At 48.8% G+C, this 23,147-nt stretch overlaps 2 protein-coding genes across 2 annotated transcripts; one reads left to right on the forward strand and one right to left on the reverse strand.

Moving 5' to 3' along the window:
- Positions 1-1,290: 1,290 nt before the first annotated feature.
- psmb11b (proteasome 20S subunit beta 11b) lies at positions 1,291-2,409 on the reverse strand (the record flags this gene model as incomplete). The annotated part of the gene is made up of 1 exon (XM_080506374.1): positions 1,291-2,409. One exon carries the CDS (start codon positions 2,407-2,409, stop codon positions 1,291-1,293), a length of 1,119 nt encoding a protein of 372 aa, XP_080362500.1.
- Positions 2,410-2,992: 583 nt separating this feature from the next.
- LOC308137476 (protein sel-1 homolog 3) lies at positions 2,993-18,669 on the forward strand. The gene is made up of 24 exons (XM_080506195.1): positions 2,993-3,108; positions 4,003-4,516; positions 4,638-4,764; positions 5,241-5,362; positions 5,855-5,970; positions 6,242-6,291; positions 6,423-6,546; positions 7,253-7,394; positions 7,563-7,709; positions 7,784-7,983; positions 8,060-8,239; positions 11,340-11,465; positions 11,607-11,747; positions 11,848-11,910; positions 11,997-12,173; positions 12,268-12,392; positions 12,750-12,833; positions 12,939-13,020; positions 14,019-14,088; positions 14,177-14,295; positions 14,479-14,600; positions 15,613-15,727; positions 15,954-16,017; positions 16,101-18,669. Exons 1-24 carry the CDS (start codon positions 3,052-3,054, stop codon positions 16,328-16,330), a joined length of 3,297 nt encoding a protein of 1,098 aa, XP_080362321.1. The 5' UTR covers positions 2,993-3,051; the 3' UTR covers positions 16,331-18,669.
- Positions 18,670-23,147: the final 4,478 nt, after the last annotated feature.

Consider the following 23,147-nt stretch of genomic DNA (forward strand, 5'->3'; position numbering starts at 1 on the left):
TTCTTTTCCGAGCGAGAGGAGAGAAAGAATGGTTCGACAACAGACGAGGTCTGGTCGGTCACGTTTCTGGTCCGACGGAGTTCTGGCGCCTCTCGGCTGGAGATTTCGTGTGAGGAGGAACAGGAAGTGGCGCACAAAGAGGCTTTGAAGAGCGAAAGGGAACTTCTGCTCTCTTAAATCTAGACTCCAGAGCGTTTCTTCGCAGGCTCAGATCTGTGATTTGCCGTTCTGCCCTTGCTTCGTCTACAAACATACAAGTGTGGCCCGCGTGCTCTCAAATCGGGAACGCCAAATTACTTTCCACCCGTTGTTTTGCAGCACCTCAATAATTCTGCCATTAATGAACTTCCAAAGACGGGAATAATGTATGAGGTCGGGGAAAGAGGGAGGCTTCCCCCTTCTTGCTCTCGCTGCTGCAGTCAATCACGCGTCGCGCCGGGCGCACATCCCCACTCCTGCTGCCGTCACGCCTCTCTGCCTGTAATTTATTTTCAGATGTTAATAACACACACTGGCGACACACGTGCATATGTTATCCATTAAAAACTCTGCCATGTACAATATACTGCACAGCTACAGACGGGCCTGTCGCGGCTGCGTGTTGAAACACGACTTCACGCAGCCGACGTGTGATCCGTCTAACATGAAGCTGCTCCGGTCAGTCGGGTTGTTTTCTGTTTTCTGCCGGAGAAACGTTTCCTGACTGTGTTTTGGACGTCGTCACTAAAGTGTGACGGCGAGGATGAGCGCCGGCCGCACCTCTTCGTCGTCACTTCACTGGCTAATTTACAACTGCGGGGTTAAAGCTAAAGCAACGGGCACCATCAGTAAGATTTCATTGATTGGTTAATTTATTGACGTGTCAGAGAAACTTCAGCGGCGTCCCGACAGCCGGCACAAATCACTGCTCACGTTCACCCTGTTTATAGCTACAGGTTCAACCAGCAGAACCGCCGACCCCCCGATCCTCCACTCTTCTGATCCTCTCACAGCTTCTCTCCGTTGCTGCGATTCATCCAAAAACAGGAATTGCTAATAATGATCTCGTGCACTTCAAATGATTTCTATGGTTTAAGCGTCCTAAATCAAAACGCCAGCCAGCAGTGTGTCTGTTTTATCATCAGCACAAACAAAACATCAGCTGTTATTAGGGGGAAGGAGATGCGTGCCCAAATCTTTGGAGAAATCGCCTGGAGGATGCAACTGCTTGTCCTGTTCATTAATTCAGTGTCTGCTGCAGAGATGCCATCACATCTCTCCAAACTACTCCCCGATGCAACGCTTCCCCATTTATCCTGCCATTTCTGCTGGTTTCATGTGTTCATCCTGACGGTCGTGTCCCTCGGGTGTCTGCCTTTCTCTCTCTCTGTAATATTCCTCTTTCAGATCCTCCCTGCTCCTGCGAGTCCATCCCTCTGAGTTGACGAGATAGACGTCCACACAGTTTCCCGAGTACGCGTCCCTGTGCGTGGCTCTGTACACGGCTTCCCTGGCTAATGAGGTGGCCCGGTCCACGCTCAGGCCCCAGTGGACCTCTTGGTCCAGGACTGAGTAGGCGTAGGGGGATCCTGAGCCAACAGAGAAGAGAGTTCCCTCCAAGCGGGTCCCGTCGCTGTACACATAAACCAGACTGGGTCCGGAGAAGCCTGCGTTCCTCATGACCGACCTCGGCTCCCCGCCGGGACCTGGGAACCCTTTCTGCTTGGTCACTTGATCCGTTGTTCCTCCACTGCCGCCATCAATCTCCGCAGCGACGCCGTCACGGCGTCCGTCCTCCGCCTCCCCGCCGTCCCACCCACACAGGGTGGCGGCCACACACAGCTCCGTTCCCTTGAAAGGGTGAAGCATGCCCGAAAGCAGCTTGGCCGCTCCGCCCGTGGACAGACGTCGGCCGTGGCGGAGTTGATAAAGGCGCAGCTCTCGGGCCAGGATCCGTTTCCACAGGGCGCAGTCGGCGGAGGTGCCCGAGGTGGTGCCCACCAAGTGGCTGTGGACGGGCAGCACCTTGTGGGCGGCGGGGCACGCCACCAGGCCCGAGCAGCTGGAGCGCGTGTCGGCCGCCGCCAGCACGCCGCCTTGGAACACGAAGGCCAAGGTGGTGGTGCCGTGAGACAAGGGGAAGGGAAGAGGCACCGACGGAGAGGAAGCAAGAGGAAGGCTGGGGGGCAGCGGCCGGGAGGGCGAGGATCTGAGAGATGAAACGCCAGCGGCGCTCTGGGCGGCGCTGATTTGTCCGAACTGGACGGGACTTTCATGGAGGTACTCTGCCACTGGGATGTAGAAGTCAAACAGATGTGGGCTGCTGCTGAAAGGTGAATCTCTCACATGGGCAGGAGAGGGCTTCTTTCCGTCTGTGGTCACTGCGTCCTCCAAGCTGTCTCGGAAATTGCAAAAGTCCTCTAAAGCCATTTTGTGCACGTATCCAATAATAGATATCCAATAAAATAGTACTTCTTTGAGACTAAAAACCACAGATGAAGCCCAGTTCCGTTCACACGTCCTGGTGGAGGGCTGCACGTCGTCTGGAGCTGCAGCTCGCAGCGGTTCCAGCACCATGTGCTTTTATATGGCATCTCCATGTGGTCATCTGAAACGGCCATCAGCAGCGTTACCGACGCTTCAGTCCCTGGACTTTGAAGCGTAAACAGTCAGTCGCCCATGGGTAATTAATTTTGGCTGCTAGATCAGGTTGTTTTTCAGATCAGATTTCTTCCGAGTGTTGTGTGAGGCGAGGCCAGCGAGGACCTGCGGAGCCGCTAAAGCCTCCAGTCCACCACGTCACATTCAGCTTCGATGCGTCGCTGCCGTGGAACGTTTCCTAATAGAACCACAAATGGAACAAATCAAAGAACGTTTTGCTGCACGGCAGGGTGAATCCCGCCGAGCCCTGCTCTGACACCTGCCCTTTAAAGGGAATTCGTACAAGCTGCTCAACCCGTAACACCTGAATATCCGGGCGTCCTCTGAAGCCGCCGGGTTAGCAAGCGTCCCACATTCAGTACTGCTGCTTTTCTGTTTCTGCTCTTCAGCTTCAGCCGGACAAACGCAGTCATGAATGTGCTTCACTCGCTGCTTTTTGGATGCATCTTCACCGCGTCGGTTCTCACGGTGAGCGACTTTACGACTCTTTATTGCCCCGGTGTCAGCTTTTGAATATGAAAGCGCCATTGATTTTAATGGATGAGGAAACGGAACATAAATGTTTGTGTGCCTCGAAGCCGCTGTGGTTGATGTTTTTATAACCTTGTGGTCAATTACAAGCCAGAAGACTGTGACAGTTGAAAAGATCATCACTTTTAGGGAAAATAAATATTCACATTTTATTTGTTTGAGTACATTTTATGATGAAATATAATTTATTTAAATTGAAATATAATTTACAAGTTTGAGCTGTTTTTTTGCAGAGGATTTTCCTTCAGATTCAGATAAACACACTTATCTGTGCAGTAAAGATGGTGTTTAACGTTCTTACAGAATTGTGGGTAATGAAACTCTGAATTGCCCTAAAAGCATGAAAGCAAGTGGCCCTTTGAAGGACCCTTCCACCAGCGGGTTCTGTTCTCCGACAGTTAATCGCACAAATAATAGATGAATACACAAGAGAAGTGTCTCTTTTTATGTGGTAGCATCTTAACCACACTGATTGAAAGTGTTTTGATGTTGTAAAAGCACTCAGTGATGCAGTAACAAGTTAACAGTGCTCCTAAAATACAAAATGAATTGAAAAATCAATGTAATGAAACTGTTTGAAACTGTAGGCAGCCGAGTTTCGCAGTTCGATCTATCAGAGAAAAAATGTCTCGGTTATAAAAAGGTCAGCAGGAGTTTGAGTATTTTCAAGTGCGTCAGTAAGCTTCAGCCACTAAACTAAACCTTTGAATCACAGAGGAATCATACACACGAACAAAGAGCATCATTAGTAGTAATTCATAAAAAAAAATAGGATGGCTGTGGTTTATTTTCACACACACGACTATGATGTTCCAATTCATTTCATTTCAGAATCACTGCACTTCCAGCCAGAGTGCCGAGGCGCCGCCGGACAATTTCCTGGGGTTTGACTCGGCGCCTGACAAAGTGGTAGACGGCTCAGTGGTCCGTGTGCGGTATCGGTGCTCCAGGCCATGCCGGCTGGGGGTGGAGGTGGCGCTGTCTGCATTCAAGAAGACAGATTTAGTGGTCTTCAGGAGGAAATGGATCGGCGCTGTGCCCCGAGTCAGCCGGGTCCAGCAGGTGCCGCTCAGATTGCCCCCGTCCATTTCGTATCAAGCTGGTTTCTTCAACAGGGACATTTTGGACGTGCAGAACATGACAGTCCGGGCCTTCCTGGACCATTTTAAGAACGGCAGTGAGCTCAGCACGTACCAGCGCTCCATGCTGAGGGTTTATAGAGTGTTGCAGATAACGCCGCTCTCCGAGCGCCCGGGCAGACCCCCCACTGAGAGCCCGTCATGGTGGGCTCGGCTGACGTGGCAGCTGACCGGCGACGGGATTCGTCAGTGTGCTCGGCAGTCAGGTCAGTGCTCTCGTCACGTCTCATCATTCGCCTTCGCGTCTCGCCTTCACATCCGCAGCATTCAAGGTAAACAGAACGTGCTGTTGCCAAACACACTTCTCTCCGGGTTGCTTGCTCACAGACATAATCAATGTGCTGAAGTTCCCTTTGGCAAGCACCGGCGAGCACTTTGGAGTGGTGCGCCGGCTCCAGCCCTTCACTGACGGCGCCCTGGAGAGCGCCCGCCTGCACGCCGTTACACAACCCAGGTTTGACTTCACCCTCTCACTTGTGCTGCTTCATGATGGCCGGACCGTGTTCTCTGTGAGCGTGAACAAGCCTCCTCCAGGACTCCAGACGTGCGTCTGCTACTCCACCAGAGCCGACTCTCTCAGATGTTAAATGTTATGAAGGTGGACACGAGGACAAATTGGCTGAGATGAAGAGAGTGTGAGGCCAGTGGTTTGTGCCGATGTCAGCAGTTTGGAGGGCCACGGGTCAATGATTGTTTCCTTTTCAACACCGGCGTCTGTCGGAACACACTCTGCTTCTACTTTTACTTCACTGTCTTTATAAATGACTTTACAAGCTCCAGCGAGCCTCTTCACTAGAGCAGATAAGCTTTTTATTTACGGTCAATGAGAGACGGCGAGGTCAGTCATTTTTAGCAGGCGGCTCTGCGCTTTAAATTCCACTTCAATCTCCAGCGGCTGCAGCAACGTTCTGTCAAACCGTGTGTTTCCAGCGTGGCCTGGTCCATGTGGATCTTCCTGCTGAGGCCATGTGACAGGAAGCTCTGCGGGGTCGTCCACCACATCACTGCCAACCAGGCCTACGGCTCCATCCTGCTGCAGCTCAGCGACGCCGGTGGGTGGAGGCGGCGTCTGACTGCACCTGCAGCCACTTTAGTCACAACCCCCCCGCGCGATGTAGTCCCTGTGTTTACTGGGGAGGCCACGGCCCCCATGTGTTCAACCTGGGGAGGGAGTGGCAGGAGCAGGGAGGGAGTACGTCAGTGCAAGGTGTAAGCACGTGGTGGGTGTGTCTGTCGGCGGTAGAAGGCGTCGCCCTCCAGGAGGTGAATCTGAAGCCCGAATGCAGCCAAAGTGCTCCGGCGAGTCTGGGGGCTCCACACCCGTATGGAGGCGGTACTTACCTCGTACTGATCCCCTCATCTCGCCACGTTCTAGCAGGGCGACAGCAGACACTTGAGGTACGGCGGGTTGTGACCGAGGCTGTAGGGACTGAGAGCAGAAGATGATTGTCAGCGGTGATGTGTGTCTTTATGGTGTGTGGGCTGCATTAATAAAGACTGGAGTCTCCCCTGGTCACATGTTGACGCTCATATGTCTTGTTTAGGGGATATTGTAGTTCAGGCACGTTTGACGACAGGACAAGATGAAGCTTTCCGGATCAGCGCTGCCTTGCCCCTGTGGAAATGGATCAGATTGGACTGTTTCATTCGGCACTCAAAGGTAAAAACACCCGGCATGCGAAGCCCTGGGCGGCGGGGGAAGTGGAATTAAAAGGAAGCTCAGGGCAGCAGCTCATCCTTCCAGTTCTCAGCTGCATTTGGTGCCATTTCCTTTTGTTGTTGTTGTTCTTGTTGTTTTGCAACAGCTGTAAGATCCTGAGAGATGGCTCCTTTCCACCTGGAGAACTCCAGGCGATGCAATTTCAAGTCGTTCACAGCTGAGCAGTTGTTGTTTTTTTTCCTGAACTCGTGTCGTTACGTCGGACTTGCAGGTGCTGTTGGACACGACATGGGATGATGAAACCAAACGACATGAATGGAAGTAAGATGTTCTTTTTCCGTACAATAAGGGAAGCAGAAAACACCTGAGACTTGAGTTTCTGCATACAAAAAGAATTCTGACAACATGCACAGTGGAAAGCTGGGAGTAAATACCGGTGATCAATATTGAAGTTTTCAGAACAACATCCATTATGACGACACTGATGGATACTTTGTGATTGGAGGAGGAAAATACATACCAGGCATCCACGGATATTTTGGACCAATGAAATTCTACCGCTTTGGAACTGCAGAGGTATCAATCAATTATTGGCTGGGTTATTTTCATCTAGTATATTATGGTGTTTCTCTTAACCCTTCAGTGAGCAAGTGACTATATTTGATAACTGACATTTCCTTCCTCTAACCTCAATAAATGATCAGATGTTTCCCACTGAGCATTTCAAGTGACGGTTCGCTAAATATTGTTTAATATTTTAACACTTTGGTTAATAAAACCAGGCTTTCACTCACATTACAGCTCAGTTAGCTCACATGTAGCATCTACTGATCACCCAAATAATATTTTCCATTTTAACTGGAGGAAGTTGTTTGCTTTCTTCAGTTTCAGGATGAACAACACATAAACAATTATCTTCACGTTTCTTTGTCAAGTGCCAGGATGTGGTGGAAACAGTCTGCTGCATCATTTAGTATGAAGGTTGACTAACAATGGTGCATTTCCATATGTTTAATCACAATTCCAGACAAGACGCTGTAAGATCTGGTTTTGTGATTGTTAACTTCAGTCCTGGTAACCAGGTGGATCAATAATCCTCAGAGGTTGGTGATGTGGAAACACAAGGTGCTTCAGTGACTCAGTGTAGTTTTACTTCTAAATACAGAAACATTTGTTTAGGATTCTTTCTGACCGACTTTGATAATCAGGCCACTTTGGCTTCATTCGTGCTTCAAGCTAAACTTCTGCCTGTAATGTTTTCAAATGGTGATTTATTGTACAGACAGAAAATCCACTTCATTCCAAGTCAACGTTCCGCGAACTGGAAAAGACTCATCAGGAGTGTGAGGAAATAAAAGCCTTCGCAGAAGCTTTTTGTGCAGAAGTTGCTGGTGAGAATGGCTCAGTGTCACCAAACAACAGAGGTGAGATATTATTCTGACAAGTCCTATGAAGGCAGTGCCGACGCCACTCTGCAGGGCGAAGCCTCGTGTAATAATAGACCTCATATCAATGGTGCCAATTCCCCAGTGGCACTCCCACTGAGCGAGGGAAGAAAGACTGTTGACATGCTGGTTCTCCTTCATTTGCAGGTGTTCGTGCCCCTGGTCCCCCCGGACGGTGGGCTCCACTCACACACTCCAGGAAAACCTGCTCACAGTCATGGAGCTGGGGAACGCAGCGTCGGTTCCACAGACTTTATCGCTTCTTACAAGCAAACGAAGAGAGAATTAGATCAGGTTTGGAAGGATCTTTCTTCGCTCTCGTCCTGAACCGGGTACTTTATCAAGTCCTGGTTCTTCTGTGTTTCAAGGTTCCTTCGGTCTGAAGCAGCTCGGCAGACGCTTGTTTGACCTGGCGCTTGCCGGACTGTTTTCTGTGGACGGACTGACCGTCACTTCCAGACCAATGACGTTATTACAAGTGTCCTCCTGCTTGGGGAATCACAGGGCGTCTCTGTTGCTGGCGACCGTCCACGTCTCCGGTCTGGGACGTCCAGTCAGTCGGCAGCAGGTCCAGTCGCCGCCTCCTGTTTTATCACGGGAAAACTAACGTCTTTAATAACGTTGCTGCCATTCATGTGCTTCAGGCTCACGTCTACAGTCTGATTGGTGCTGCGGGTGATGACCGTCTGGCCTTAATGCACATCGGGTACAAACACACACAAGGCGTTGATGGTTTCCCTGAAGACCTGGACTTGGCCTACAGCTACTATTCCAACGTCGGTTCACAGACCAGCTCAGATACTTTGAGGATTCATGACAGTGAGGTACGTTTCAATGGAACTCACAGTTTCTGTTTGCATTGTACTGCTGCTGGCTGACCCAAGTTACTCACATTAGGTTGTCGAGGTTTTTCTTCTTCTGTATTTTAAGTGGTCTAAATAACAGAAACAAGTCATTGTAGATTTTTTAAACAAATTTGGATTTTTTTTTTTCTTCAATAAATGTATTAGCTGAACATCATTATAGAAAATAACTGATAGAGGTATTTGCTTGAAACACCATCAGATATTGGTCCAGGAGGTGCAGCACAATGCAAAACAAAACCAAAAATCTAAATCAAATGTCAATATGCTTCCAGTCAGAAGGACTATAATGACACTCCTGGGGCTCCTTTAAAGTACGAAGGTGTTTATTGTCCAGTCAGTAAACGTGGATCTGTGGGTTTAATGACGTGTCCTCCAGTGTCTCTCCGTCTCAACGCTGCAGCTCTTCTCACCTTCTTCACCTCATGTCAACCTGAAGATTCTGTCCTTCACTGTGCAAAGAAACACCGTCGACACTCACATCCGATAGATGTGTGAGAACATTGACAACAACTGTGGACTCAGATTCATGCAGATATTTGCAAATAGGCAGCTGAGGGACGGTCCTCCTGGGGAGTCGGTCCTCCTGGGGGGTCGGTCCTCCTGGAGGGACGGTCCTCCTGGAGGGTCGGTCCTCCTGATGGGACGGTCCTCCTGGAGGGACGGTCCTCCTGGAGGGTTGGTCCTCCTGGAGGGACGGTCCTCCTGGAGGGTCGGTCCTCCTGATGGGACGGTCCTCCTGGAGGGTCGGTCCTCCTGGGGGGACGGTCCTCCTGGAGGGTCGGTCCTCCTGGAGGGACGAGCTCTGAGGGACGGTCCTCCTGGAGGGTCGGTCCTCCTGGAGGGACGGTCCTCCTGGGGGGACAGTCCTCCTGGAGGGACGGTCCTCCTGGAGGGTCGGTCCTCCTGGAGGGTGGGTCCTCCTGGAGGGACGGTCCTCCTGGGGGGACGGTCCTCCTGGAGGGTCGGTCCTCCTGGAGGGACGGTCCTCCTTGGGGGACGAGCTCTGAGGGACGGCGGGACACTGATCTTCTCATTTGACTCCTGGTGAGAAACCAAGAAGTGACAGAAGATGATCACAGGAAACACATTTAGTACATTGGATGTTCACACAAGGTGTGTGCATGTAAATATACAATTTGAAATGTGTAACCTTGATGTCAACTGCACACACACACACACACACACACACACACACACACACACACAGGTGTGTGAGAGCAACATTAGAAAACACAGTTTCACTATCAGATCAGTAGAATGTCGGCCGTTTCCCCGGGAGGCTCAGGCCTGATGAGCAGAGCGAGGCACTCCAGATAAGGAGCCGCTGATGAGAAAAAGCCACTTCCGACTGATTTCCTGTTTATTCTGGGAGTATTTAAATCAGCTGCGTCTAATGAACACAGGTGTGGAAACACTGCGACGTCTGTCACAGCGTGAACAAACAGCAGAGACTCAACACACAGTGGTCCTCAAGTCTTTCATGAGGATCTGAGACTCCCAGGCTTCTCAGACTACGTGAAGATGACAGAACGACCATCCAACCAGATCCAATCAGAACTGAAGGCAAAAGTCCTGTTCTGTCGCTGCTGCTCTGCCAGACGGAGCTTCACGTCGTCGCGATCCACTGAGTTCTGTTGTGGCGTCGTTTGTGTTGTCTGATCGTATCTCACCTCATCTCATCACACCCACAGTGTTGTTGAGGAGCTTCTTTGATTCTTTTATTTCATTCATCCCTCTTTTTAACTTCGGTTTGAAAGTTTGATTGCCTATTGAGTCATGAATATTTAAAAGGGCTAAAGACAAATCTGCAGCTTCCCTTCCTCTTCACGAGGCGTAAAGCAGATTTCAGCTCATCATTTTACGGGCCAACCCACAGCTGTATTGTTTATTTTATTCTCTACTTTTCATTTTAGTCACAGCACAGTTCTTTTCCTCTCTCTTCAGCCAAAAATCATCTCTAAATATCTGCTGCACATTACCTGCCAAACACTGGAAACAGGCTGGGCAGCCCAGCGGAACATTCCGCTGAAACTGTGAGGAAAGACAAACATCCATACATATATTCATCTGATCCATTAAGAACAGTTCTTGTCTCGTAGTCGCAGCTGGAGTGACGACGGCGGGTCGTGTGCCGGATGGAACAAGAACAGTTCTGATCATTCTTGGTCCAGGAGTGAAAAGTTCTGTTTGAAGCAAAGAATCTATTTTTAACTTGAGGACAACGGTTTAACATTTAGCTCTGGTGACTGTAGGAATACCGTATATTCTGCCGCAAAACAAATCACACCGAAGCACAAGTTCTAATGGCGTCGTGTGATAAAACAACAGTAGAGAGTGAAAACTAAAACCCCAATATTTAAAAGTTTAGTTTTCTATAAAAGTGGCTCCAATAACTGGGAGTCAATTATTTCTTGTGGCTCTGCCATTGAAACAGATTTAGTTGAAACTGTAAATGCTGGACGTGCAGATGTCAGCCTGATGTGCGTCTCGCCTTGTTGCAGCGGTTTCATGTTGGTCGTGTGTTTGACTCGTCTCGTGAGGCGACGGCTCGGCTTTCGTCACATATTAAAGCCATTTAAGAGACGTTTTGCTTCCATTCTGCTGAAGTGGCTTCAGTCACGTCAAACCCAAAGAGCCTCCAGAGGCCCGCCGATCCTCGTCATCCTCACGTCACATGACTACAGGATCCGTCTGCTGCTTTTGTCACGTCGGCAGTTTATCTCAGCTGTTTCCTCGCTTCTTTTTCTCGCCGTTATTAGTTCATACATCAGTTCCTTCCAAGAGGCGATGACATCCAGACGAGAGTGGATCTTCCTCCAATCAACTGATGTAACCGCAGCGGTGAATCAGTCTGTAGATTGACCCGCAGCAAACTGACAGCTCAGCTAGCGTGTCTCCGCCACACCACCAACACTCCAGAGTCACGACGGGCCAAGTGACCAGTTTATGTGCAGAATTTCATAAAATACATCACAACCTTTTGGGAAGTAACTAGTAACTGTGATCAAGTACTTATTTTCTCCATGATGTGCTAATAATGCTTGTCTTGTTCTTAAAGCAATACCTACCTGAACACCTCTACATCCACGATGAAGAGGATTTAGAGCAGATGAGACACGGCGAGACGAGCGACGTCTTCCAGTACCTGAAGTACCAAGCAGAGCGAGGCGACATGGAGGCTCAGGTACGTGTTTAGAGCTGCTGCGACTTTTGAGAAATTGCACTGCGTGTTTGCACCTCTGAAAGTGCTTCTGTAGTTTCCACTTAGAGGTCAATAGCTGACTCGGCGTCCAGGAGTGGCTCATATAAAGTCTATTAACTTCAGAAGCGCGTCGGGACGATGCTTTTCTGGGGACAGAACGGAATCCCCAAAGACCTGGAACGAGCCGTGAAGTGGCTGCAGAGGAGTGCCATGCAAATGAGGGACCCTGCAGTGATGTACGACTACTCCATCCTCCTGATGCAGGTAGTGTGAGACTATGGACACTGTTGTTTCACCATCAAGGTTGGTGTGGCGTCTGTGTTCTGACGGTTATTGATTCACTGATTGATGTCGATCCTTTCAGGGCAAGGGAGTTGAAAGAAACCGCACTGGAAGTCTTCTGCTGCTCCACAAAGCTGCAGAAATGGTGAGACTGTCGGAATCACTCGTTGTTTGCGTGTTGGCAGAGTGTGAGTCCACAGTGAAGAGCAGCTTTCTGCTTCCTTGCTTTAGGGCTCAATCAACGCCCTGAACGGCTTGGGCTGGTACCACGGCACCGTCCTTAACGACCACAAAACTGCAGTGGAATACTTTGAGAGAGCTGCTTTGAATGGGAGCGGCGACGCGATGTTCAACCTGGGCCTGTACCACCTGAAGGGGAACGTCCCCGGGAAGCCGCGGGCCGACCAGGTCCGGTTCCACCTTCTGGTTCGGCTGCGTCTGTCCGGGTGCGATGGACAGGCTGCCGACGGTAAACCTCCTGTTCAATGTCGTCCCGCCGCAGGGCGCCGCCTTCAAGCTTTTCCTGAACGCCTCCCGGTCGGGTCACGTGGCTGCGTCGGTCGAGGCGGCGCGGTTCCTCGCCACGGGAAGCCCGGGAACGTCTCGGGATGTGGAGAGGGCGGTGAGGTAAGAGGCTTTCATTAGCTTGGTGAAGAAAGCTTTGTTCTGGGCTGTTGCACCGCAGCCTGCAGCTCGCTGGCGTCTCATTTCAATGACAGTGGCTAATTCAAGGTCACAGTCCGGTATTTGCATGTCTAAAAATAAGAGGCACCGCCACCGCATTATGGCCTGGCGCTGAGAGATTCTGCTTACCAATGTTCCCTCTCGTATCTTATGAATTTAGAGGAGCTCCTCCTGCGGGGGCTTTTTTTTTAGAATGACCTCAACAAATCTGGAACTATTTCTGGATCTTGCTAAAATGTTTTTCGTTTCGGTGGAGTAAATGATATTCATAATTCACCGGCCGTCCTCTGCCCTCTGCAGAATCCTGAAAAAGGCCTGTGAGCAGAACGGACACCTTGGGTTTATGGTCCGAGAGGCTCTGCAGGCCTTCCTCCAGGGCTCACGGTGGGACATTCATTTCAATTATTTCACAATTGTCCTCATTTATTCATCCTCTGCTCCCCATGCTGTTCGCCTCCACTGCTATTTGTTTTATTGTCTCGCCAACAGGCAGGAAGCGTTTGTGAAATATGTTTTGGCAGCTGAAGCTGGTTTGGGTTTGGCCCAGAGCAACGCTGCACACCTTTGTGAGGTAAACATCTGGGCCCTTGCTCGTATTAGCCTTTTGGTGGGACGATGAGATAACAGGCTTTTCCTGTCCACGTTCAAAGAAAGGCAAAAGGCATCCATACACAAATGTAAATACAACACAAGCCTCCTCCTCGCTTTGCAAACGACACCAAAGTTTACATGAACAATTTCAAACATGAATTTTTCAGTTGAAAATAAAGTAAATATGGATGTTCGCCACCCGGAAAACGCTAATGCTAGCTTTTATGAGGAATCCAGGTCAGTTGGCTGCACGACGCGTCCTTCTGCTGCGGCTGGCTTGTTTTCATGCAAGGCTGACTTCCCACTGTACCAGAGGATTACAGTGGATCACAATACAAATGATATGAGGTCATTCTAGTTCTCTCAAGACGCAGACGGCGGCAAACACAGGAAGGATGGAGACAAAGAGACACGTGGACATCAGGACTGTCCATTAAGACAAGCCTTTCCAGTCAAACTGCTGCTGGAAAGCTAAAACCTTCTGCTGCACCTGTTTGGTGAAACCTTCAACACTGTTCACCCACAGATTGAGTTTCACCTTCCAAGAATCAGACGGAAGGAAGGAGAAAGTTGGCTTTAAGTTGATTCCTGCTGCAATTAGCAGCAGCGCCGGGCGTTTCGTCACGTTTGCTTCTCGTCCAACTCAAAAACAAACGTGTGATTTGATCCAAGTCCTGCGTGTTTGCATCTGAATCCTGGCCACAAAGCTAGCGGGACAAACTGACCTTCAATTGGAAAGACGACACTTTCACATCAATCAGCGTTCCGCTTTAAACAACAACATTCACAAAGGCCAGATTTGGCTCCGATTGATTCCATTTGATTTTCAGCACAAGTGAGTGATAATTGAAGCTGATGAACAAACAGACACGATTCCAGTCACGCAGTGAAATCAGGAAACCAAACTGGAGGGGAATTATTATCAGTGGAAAATGCAAACTGCTGCTCACTGTACGCCCCTCTGCCTCCCAAACGCAGGAACTGGGTTATGACTGTCAGTGGAGATATCATAACTACTCTATCTTGAACTATGATCCTCATCCATCCGGTGAGTTCATCTCATTTCATTTTGCTTTAACCCCCCCCCCCCCTGTCAATCTGGCCCCTGAACAGCAAGTATTTATCTTCATTTCTAGCTTTGCTGAGAATGGGAGACCGCCACTACGCCGGCTCCTCCAGCGCACACCAGGACTCATTATCCGTGGCTGCAGCCGTATCAATGTACAGCAGAGCCGCGCTGGCAGGCAGCCCCCAGGTGACGCATTTACTCAGGCTGTAATCTCATCACCCTGTGATAAACTTAATTAAACTTCCGCGGGTTCAGGCCCACCGCAATAAAAACAACAAACAGCATTATACACTGTGATTATTTGGAGGCGTTGTGAGTGGATCAGCCATCAGCCCACTGTTGTGATTCTATTCCCACTCCGACTCGCAGGGAATGTTCAACCTGGCTGTTCTGGCACATCAAGGACACGTTCTTCCACCGGGCGTCCTCAACTCCTTTAGTGTGTCGCAGTGGGACGAGCAGGACGCTGTGATGGAGAAGCTCCTGAAAAGGTCCTTTTAACAATAATCTCTTGTCACGGCGACGAATAATGACATTCACGTCACTTCAAAGCAGCGACTGTCTAGCATCTGTTGCTTCAGACGTGCTTCCCTCGGTGTCTGAGCACCACGGGGAAGGATTGCTGCTACTTCAGGTAGTCACAGGTAGAAACAATAACACAGTGCTGTTTACTACTCTGTGTGTTGTGTTTGTGCAAAGTTAAATATTCTTACCTTTAAAAAAACAAACAAACACAAAAACTCATTGAGGTTCATTTCCAAGACAATAATCAACAAAATGTTACTTTTTTAAGTGAGAAGTTCCAAATCATATTTATGTCCTACATGGATTATTAGATACCATTTATTTTTTATTAACTGTTTTCAAAAATGTATTTTCCCCCAGACTATAATTCTAGTTTCACTATCGTCGCCTTCTTCATCTCTGGCTCCTCCTGACGGTTTTACCTCAACTTAACCAATCATCCCTTCATTTCACCAAACCACAACAAGGTTTTTTCTCCATGTTGAGCGTCGCTGCAGAAAATTAGAATCAACTGCAAGAACAAGAAAAAACATCATCGAAGGCCAAATTTGTTCAAAGGGTGAAAATATAAACATCATTTTGTTTGGGAAACTAAACTGACCGTGAGCGTCACTGCAAACACATCTGTTCATTGTTCACACTGATAATACTGCCGTCCAATCCTGTAACACCACGAGTCACACAGCTTCAAACTGACACACACACACACACACACACACACACACACACACACACACACACACACACACACACACACACACACACACACACAACAACATGTCATAGGTTGAATCACATTTAATCCATTTTTAGGAGCGACTCCAATAAAAGACGTGACTAGTTCTTGTCGTTCAGCTCGTCTGTGTAGAATCGCTTTGTTGACCTTGTTTACATCCGTCCAGTTGTGTGTTTATTGTTCCCGTGAGCAGAAGCTGTGCTGCAGTGTGTAACTCAGTGGTACTGTTCTGCTCCCTGAAGATGTGTGGAGGCCGAGGATGTCGAGCGAGTCAGTCCCTGTTCTCTGGCGCTGCTCGGACTCCAGATGGGAAGAGCCTGGAGGACCGTGACCCAGAACAGTGTGCAGCTCCTCCTGGTAGGACGCAGCAATCGACTCCTTCACAAAGCAAACACACTGGAGTCTGTAATCCCACTGTATACTATACCTCTTTTAATAATTTGATCTGTCTTTAATTATTGAAGGGCGAGAAGATGCAAATTGGTTCTGTGTTATGAATAAGACATTAAAGCCACTATGTGCTGCTATTTTCAGAAAGAAAACGTCATCATTTATTCAAATCATTCTTCTTATTTCTCTATAGGCGTACGCATCCCTTCTCTCCATCTTTGTCATTATTGTGGTTGTGCCGCTGCAGAGCTGCCTGGGTGAGTAGCTCGTGTTGTTCACGCTTTGACCACACGATGGTGCAATTTCCCCACGAATCTGTCCCCCGCCCTCTCCGTCACAGAGCACAGCAGTGGGCCTGCAGGCAGAGCGAGGACTCTGGGCTCCCATGGCGTCGACCTGAACGGGGAGCAAGGCGGCGTGGTGGGCGGACCCCCCGGCGCGGCGGGGAACGTGTGGCTAGCCAGTCCCGACGGCCGGCGGCGGCTCCGGCGGACCTGCGACCTGCTGGTGACGCTGTGTGGCCTGTGCTGCTTGGCTTGGTGGACCACGGTCCTCCATCACTTCTTATGACATCGTAGCCCCCAGAACGGGGGTCCGGTGGCCCCGGGAGGAGCTGCAGACGCCCCCCAGTGTGAGCCAGACCAGCGGTGCCCAACCGCCCAAGAAATAATTAATTATTTCCGTTGTATTTATTATCTGAGTCTGAACAATCTTTTATTTTGAAAAATGACCGGATTCTCTGGGTTACGTCTCAGTCACTTGAGCGCCAAACGTTTAACCCACAAGCTAGCAAGATGAGCAAAAAACAGACGTGTTTGGAAAGTTTCTTTTGGAAGGGAAAAGGTGAAGAGAGAAGAAGAGCCCACAACTTCCAAGAAGAAAGTTTTTAACAGACGGTACCAGGAGTTGTACTTGAAGTATGGCTTTATGGCGACAGGTGATTCCCACAGACCAACAGGCTAACGGCTAACGGCTAACGTCTCTAACGAGGCAATGAAGCCTTCAAAACTGCTTCGCCACTTGGAGACCGAGCCCCCTGGACTACAAAACAAGCCCCCGGAGTATTTTGAAAGAAAAAAACAGGAACACGAAAGACAGAAGAAATTACTGGCGGCCACCACTTCAATAAATGCGAATGCACTGAGAGTTTTATTATATTCCCAATATAAACAATCTACGACCCCCCCCCCCCCCCCCCCCCCCCGGTCCGCGGTGATAAAAAGCTTGGGGACCACTGAGGGAGGGGACGAGCCACACAGGGACACTTTGAGTTCTGCCATGTTGTGACTCAGTCAAAGTGGGGAAGCAGAGAGTCGCTGGTCAGGATGTGATGATTCTCTCGTCTCGTCACTCAACATTCTGCCGTCGTTCTGGCTGCAGCAGATAAAAGACTTAGAAGGGAGTTCATTTAATTAAAGCTGAGCTCAGCGACCTGCCGGCCTTGTCTCGGGGACGCAGGCTGGGAGGGACACGTCTTCTTATGATCGTCCAGTGAAGACACATCAGGGACGTGGAGTGTTTCTGATAGAGACGCTTTAGAGGTGGATCCTCTGAGAGATGTTGCAGCGGCTCTGGTCTAATGAGTCATCTATTAAGGGCTTATCACTGGAGTGATAACGTGGCTCTGAAGACCAGACGAGAAGTCCAGCGCTCAAACCTCCGGCCACGTCTGAGGCCTGAACAAAGGAACTTCAGACGCTATTGATTCAGTCCTTTGCTGGGCGGGAACTGGCGATAACACATTATCAGCCGAACGCATCGCTGGCGGGGAAAAGGGACTTTCTTTAGAGAAGTGTGGGACGTCGGCACACCTCTGGAGTCTGTCGGGTTCCAAGTTTAAAGCTTCTGGTCCTGAAAACAACGGCCAGCGTCCTGTGGGACACGTCTGATGTGAGCAGGAGACACTGTTGCTCAGGTCTTAACAGTTATTTACAGCTCTGAGTGACTGTTGTGATGATGTGCAGTTTGGCAGAGCTGTCATTAGCTAAATAAGGACTTTCACAGTGTAAACAGCTGCACTTCAGACCCACGTCTGTGTGAAGCAGGAAACAACCAATGATCTCACTTCTCCCACGTCGTTCTGCACATTAATAGAGACCAATTTCTAAAAAAAAACACAAAAGCATTTATTTCACGTCCTTCACCGATGGGGTTTGTTTCCTTCATGACGTCTGAGGCTGCGTTGTGCAGCTCGCCGCGGCGACGCTAGAAGCTAAACAGCCAAATGAAAGTAAAGTGAAAAGAGTCGGCGTTGTCCCACACGATGAGCGATGATTCATTTCAATCACTTAAAGATCCAAATAGCCTCAACTGATTAATACAACCCCCCGAACCTCGAGCCCCTGAAAAAGTCCTTTTTCCTGATTCGTGACGATAAATTGAATTCTGCACCGACAACGGTAAAAGTGAAGTCTTGGATTATGTTGACAGGAGACGTACGGTTTCCTCTGCAGGAGTAAGGCCTTCGTCTCCGTCACTCGTCGTCTTCTGAAAGCCAAGAGGACAGAACATGGTGAAGAGGGACGTTCAGAACGTTCATTAGTTTCCTACGAGGTTCCGTCGTCCTGCAGATTAATGTTAATGTCACTCACACCAACAATGTGTGTGATATTTAATGAAGATTGTTCCTCCGTCTCTGCTGGTTTCATCTCAGCATGAGGGAATGTCATTACACAGTTCCGCCTCATGATGGCGCTAGATGAGAGAAGTCCGAGGAAAGTGAAGTCAGTAGGTTTCCTCACTGTTCCCAGTAACAGACACGTCAGCACAGACACCGACTGGACCAAGCACACGTTTCAGCAGAGTTCCATGTAGCTTGTGTTTGGACTTCTCTGCCTGCTGTTTCCCCTCGACGCCGTTATTCATTCACTCTCTGGCTCTTATCATTCCCTGGGAGAATAAATGGATTTACTGACCACTGGTGTTCCATTCGTCTTGAGCTTCACGTCACCGTTGTGACGCAGTATCACTTAAAAGGCCTGGATTACTTTCATCACTTTTAATTCCTTATTTTTCCTATTTTTGTGTAGACTGAGGTTTTTCACACTGAAGCATCTGGAGGTTAAAGCTTGGTATATATAAAGAGACAGTTTGAATTCATGAATTATTAATTAATTTGACACAAAGGCGAGCGTTCAGCTTGTGAGCTGTTCTTCCTGTCCAAACCTCACTTCAAACAATGTTATTGATCGATTCCCGGCTCGCACACAAATTGCTCATTATATTGAAATAAACTCTTCCTGAACCTTTGGCAGTTTTTCTATTATTCCCAACGGACATTCTTGCCCGGGGGAATCAAAAACAAAGCAAATATTTGACGAGTACTTTGGATGTTTCAAAGTCTTGTGGTCTGAAGCCAACATGTGTTGGTTGTGCAATGTTGTTACTGATATTATTCCACCACTGTAATTACACATTTTATTGGCTGAAGTGATGCAGAGAGCTGCTGACGACACATTTCACTTTATCTCTCTATAAACTAAAACATATTGTAATAAGGAAAGCAGCTTACTTGAAATTATCAGTTGCAACGTGACTAAAAATGGCACACGACCCTTTGACAGCGTCTGCATCTCAGCAGCTGGTGAACGTCTGCAGTCACATTGACACGTGCAGGCTCGTTCATCCGCTCACACACTGATGGTGAGATGTCAGGTAACGTGCTCACGAACACAGTTTAAGCTCTTCGCAGTTCAGTGTTTTCCTCCAGGAGGGAAAATGGAGTGGAGACCAGCCTGCAGGCCGACCCGGCGCCCCCCGGTGGCGACGCTGAGGAGGACAGACGCAGTGCAACAGTCCCGCTACGACGAGGAGGGACTCACATCCTGCCTGAGTGAAAGTCCTGACGTCCTCTATCTTGATTTCACGTGTTTAATAACCTGTAGGGCAACTGGGCCGTTGCATCATCGGGCCGATCGTTTCCATGACAACAAAGGACCTGCTTGTTTAAAGTAGAAGCTCACGTCAGAGTTCACAGCGCCAGCACGACGACGGCGTGCAGCAACATGGCCGCCTCCAGCGGCGCCGCCGTCAAAGATCCAGAAGAGACGAAGCGTCATGAGGAGAATCGACCCGCAGAGACGATTCTCCGTTAGCGGGTCTCGCCATCAGACTGCCACTGAGGCGCGTTCAGCCTCATACGCCCTCGTGTACAATAGAAAACAAAGAAGAAGGTGAAGATTCATTGTTTTTGGAAGTATTTTTCTAAACGATCAACCTGCTGTTGCCACGTTGAGTCACATCAGACCCTCGTCTGGAGGATCTCCTCTTTCCAAGTGACGGAATTCAACTGACGCGCTATAAAAAAAAAACACTTCAAGTTATTCTTCACGCTTTGACAGTCAGTTTTAACCAAACCTGCTCCTTCTACCTCACAGTAAAGTTCCTCTGATGTCTTTGACGTTTGATCTCAGAGGAAAGAGGTGAAGGGAGTCTTCGGCTGTGCCTGACTGGAATCACACAGTTTGATGTAGAGATGCAGATTTGCTGATCAGCTTGAGGACTAGATATTGCAGGTAATCCCACATTAACCGCGGCTGATCGGAGGCGTCAGTACAACTCGTGAGCCGCTGCTGGACTTTCCCAGTGTGTGTCAATGCAGCAGTTGAGTAAATCAGTGTGAGCACAATGTGAAGTACTTCATGAATGTTAGCAGGATGAGCTGTTATATTAACAACAATGTAAAATGACACAAACCCAGGGTCTTTAAGGACTCAAGGTCAGAGCAGCAGTTAGCCTAAATACGCCAGCAGCTAATAAGAAACCCTGGCCGTCCTGAGCACATGCAGTCCGGCTGCAGCGTTCTCCAACACGTCGCCGCCACGCTGCCAAACTAAGCTTTCCTTGGTCGCACTGATCCCAGCAGGGCGGTGAGGTGACGGTCGCTCTTATTGGAATGGTTCCCTGTGTGAACCATGAAAGGAACCAGTTTGAACCACGGAAACGTCCAAGTGTTGTTTTCAATGCGTTCTGGTGGGAAGAGCTCCAGGTGCTTTGTGAGGTTTGGTTTGGTGACGGAGCTCCTCTTTGACTCCAATCATCCATGAGGCAACTCAAACAAAACACGGTGGTGAAACCTCTGGTTTGACTGGAAATCCCTCCTTAATGCTCATTAGTTGCTTAATCGTCAAGAGCTTGAAATAGTCCAAAAAGTAAAAAAGGGCGTGTGAGAACAATGGTGACCTCAGAGGTCTGCGGTCTCGCAGCAGTTATTAGAAGCAGTGAAGCACTTTGTGTCACTTTGTTGACTAGAACATTGTTTTTATCACGAACCGGGAGAGAAACATGTCGACGCTCATTTGGAATAGAGAGTTTGTGTTCAGTCAAGGCTGCACAAAGTCTCCACACAATTCAAGATTGTACACCTACACAACAAGCCCCGTCATCATTTATCTCCCAGAGGGGTGGTGTTGTCGTCCTCCACCCTGCCGGCGAGGCTCCACGAGGCAACGCCGCCTCAGCGCAGGTCTCACATGTAATGGTTGTAAAGAAAACATGAAACCCGTCATCCATCGTCACACGAACATTCATTCTGCTTGTGTCTGGATTTATGCACCATTACACGTCTTCTATTAAGAAATAATTCTAGGGGTTTGAATCCTCATGATGCTGTGAAGACAACAACAAACAGGTCGAACTGGATTGTAAAGTTAAAAACGTGTTTCTTTGGGCTTTCTAATCATTTGTGGATTTTCTTTTCCAGACAGTTTCTCTGCATACATGTGATTAAATGTTCCTTCTCCTCTAACTCCGACTGATTATTACAGGTCCTTCAGAAACACACGAAAATCTTCTGCAAAATAACTGACAGAAATACTTTAATATCTTGTTTTGAAAAAAAAAAAACCCCACAGGTTTCTGTGGATTTGAGCTTTTAAAGGTGTAAACAAATCAACAGACATGAGAACAACAGACATGTCGGGCGTTTAGACACACGTGGCTTCAGAAATTGAGTAGAAATCTTCTACCACAGTAGAAACGATGGAAATGATCATTTCTCACTTGAATTTCACATTTTAAAATTATACCCTCATCTTCACCACGTCATATCTCCACAACAGAGGCGTTAATAAAACGTGACATTTAATGAAGTTCATCATGGTTCTACCCTCCAATCGTTGTTTTGTTTTGTTTTTTCATCGCAATTTCTTATCGGAAAATGAAAAAATAAATCCTGCTGGGAAAAGTGATTCCCTGTAAATTCTGTTATTGTGTGTGGACGTTCCTGAAAAACACACATTTTGAGAGAAGATCACAGTATTTAGAAGAGTCCTTGACTCAGTTATTCACAATTTCCCTCTGGAATTCCTTCAGACTTTTCTGTGAGCTTTTTTTTTGTTGTTGTTTGTTTTTTTTTTGTTGCTGGACACAAAACGTTTCATGCCCAAAACATTTTCAGACGTCAGAGTAGAAGAAATGGTGAAAAACAACTAGGAACGTCTCGTCAGTGACCCGGAACGCACAACTTGACCTCAAATGAAGCGTTGCCATGGCGACGCCGGCCTCATTTGTCCGATTCAAGTGAAACACACCGAAAAAAGCTGCTTGTGTTCAGCTGCTGTCAACACACACACACACACACACACACACACACACACACACACACACACACACACACACACACACACACACACACACACACACACACACACACACACACACACACACACACACACACACACTGTGAACCTTCACCGTCAGTAATTACAGGCCCGCGGCAGTAAAAGCGTTGTAACCCAGGTAATGAGGTCTGAGGCGCCACGAGGCCGTCGACACCGAGCAAAGTGACGCTTTCACCTCAGAGACGCCGTCTCTTCACCTGTGGGACCAGGTGGACCAGGTGGACCAGGTGGACCAGGTGGACCAGGTGGACCAGGAACTGCAGCCTCACTTGTTCAAAACCCTCCGCCGGTCTGAGAGCTTCTTCTTCCACCTCGTCACAAATACATCATTTGTTAAATAAACACAAAATGTCAGGGCAACATGCCAAAAAAGCAGCGTCTTCAGAGGAGACGTGGAGCCGGAGGGGACAGACAGGACTGGGGGGACAGACAGGACTGGAGGGGACAGACAGGACCTGGGGACAGACAGGACCGGGGAGACAGACAGGACCGGGGAGACAGACAGGACTGCTGAAGTGCTGGTCAGTTAGCGTCCCGGTCAGTCAGCGTCCCGGTCAGTCAGCTTCCCGGTCAGTCAGCGTCCCGGTCAGTCAGCGTCCCGGTCAGTCGATGTCTGCTGGTTGATCAAACTGCTGCGAGGAACTCAGTTCTATTCGTTCTCACTTCAAACGCGTCCAGATCAGAGGTGAACGGAATGTAAACAGACTTCAGGTGATGTTGGTCATTATGTTGAGCCTCTCAGCTCACAGCTCAACACAGAGACCTGC

The sequence above is a fragment of the Blennius ocellaris genome (assembly GCF_963422515.1).
Source record: "Blennius ocellaris genome assembly, chromosome: 12".
NCBI lineage: Eukaryota > Metazoa > Chordata > Actinopteri > Blenniiformes > Blenniidae > Blennius > Blennius ocellaris.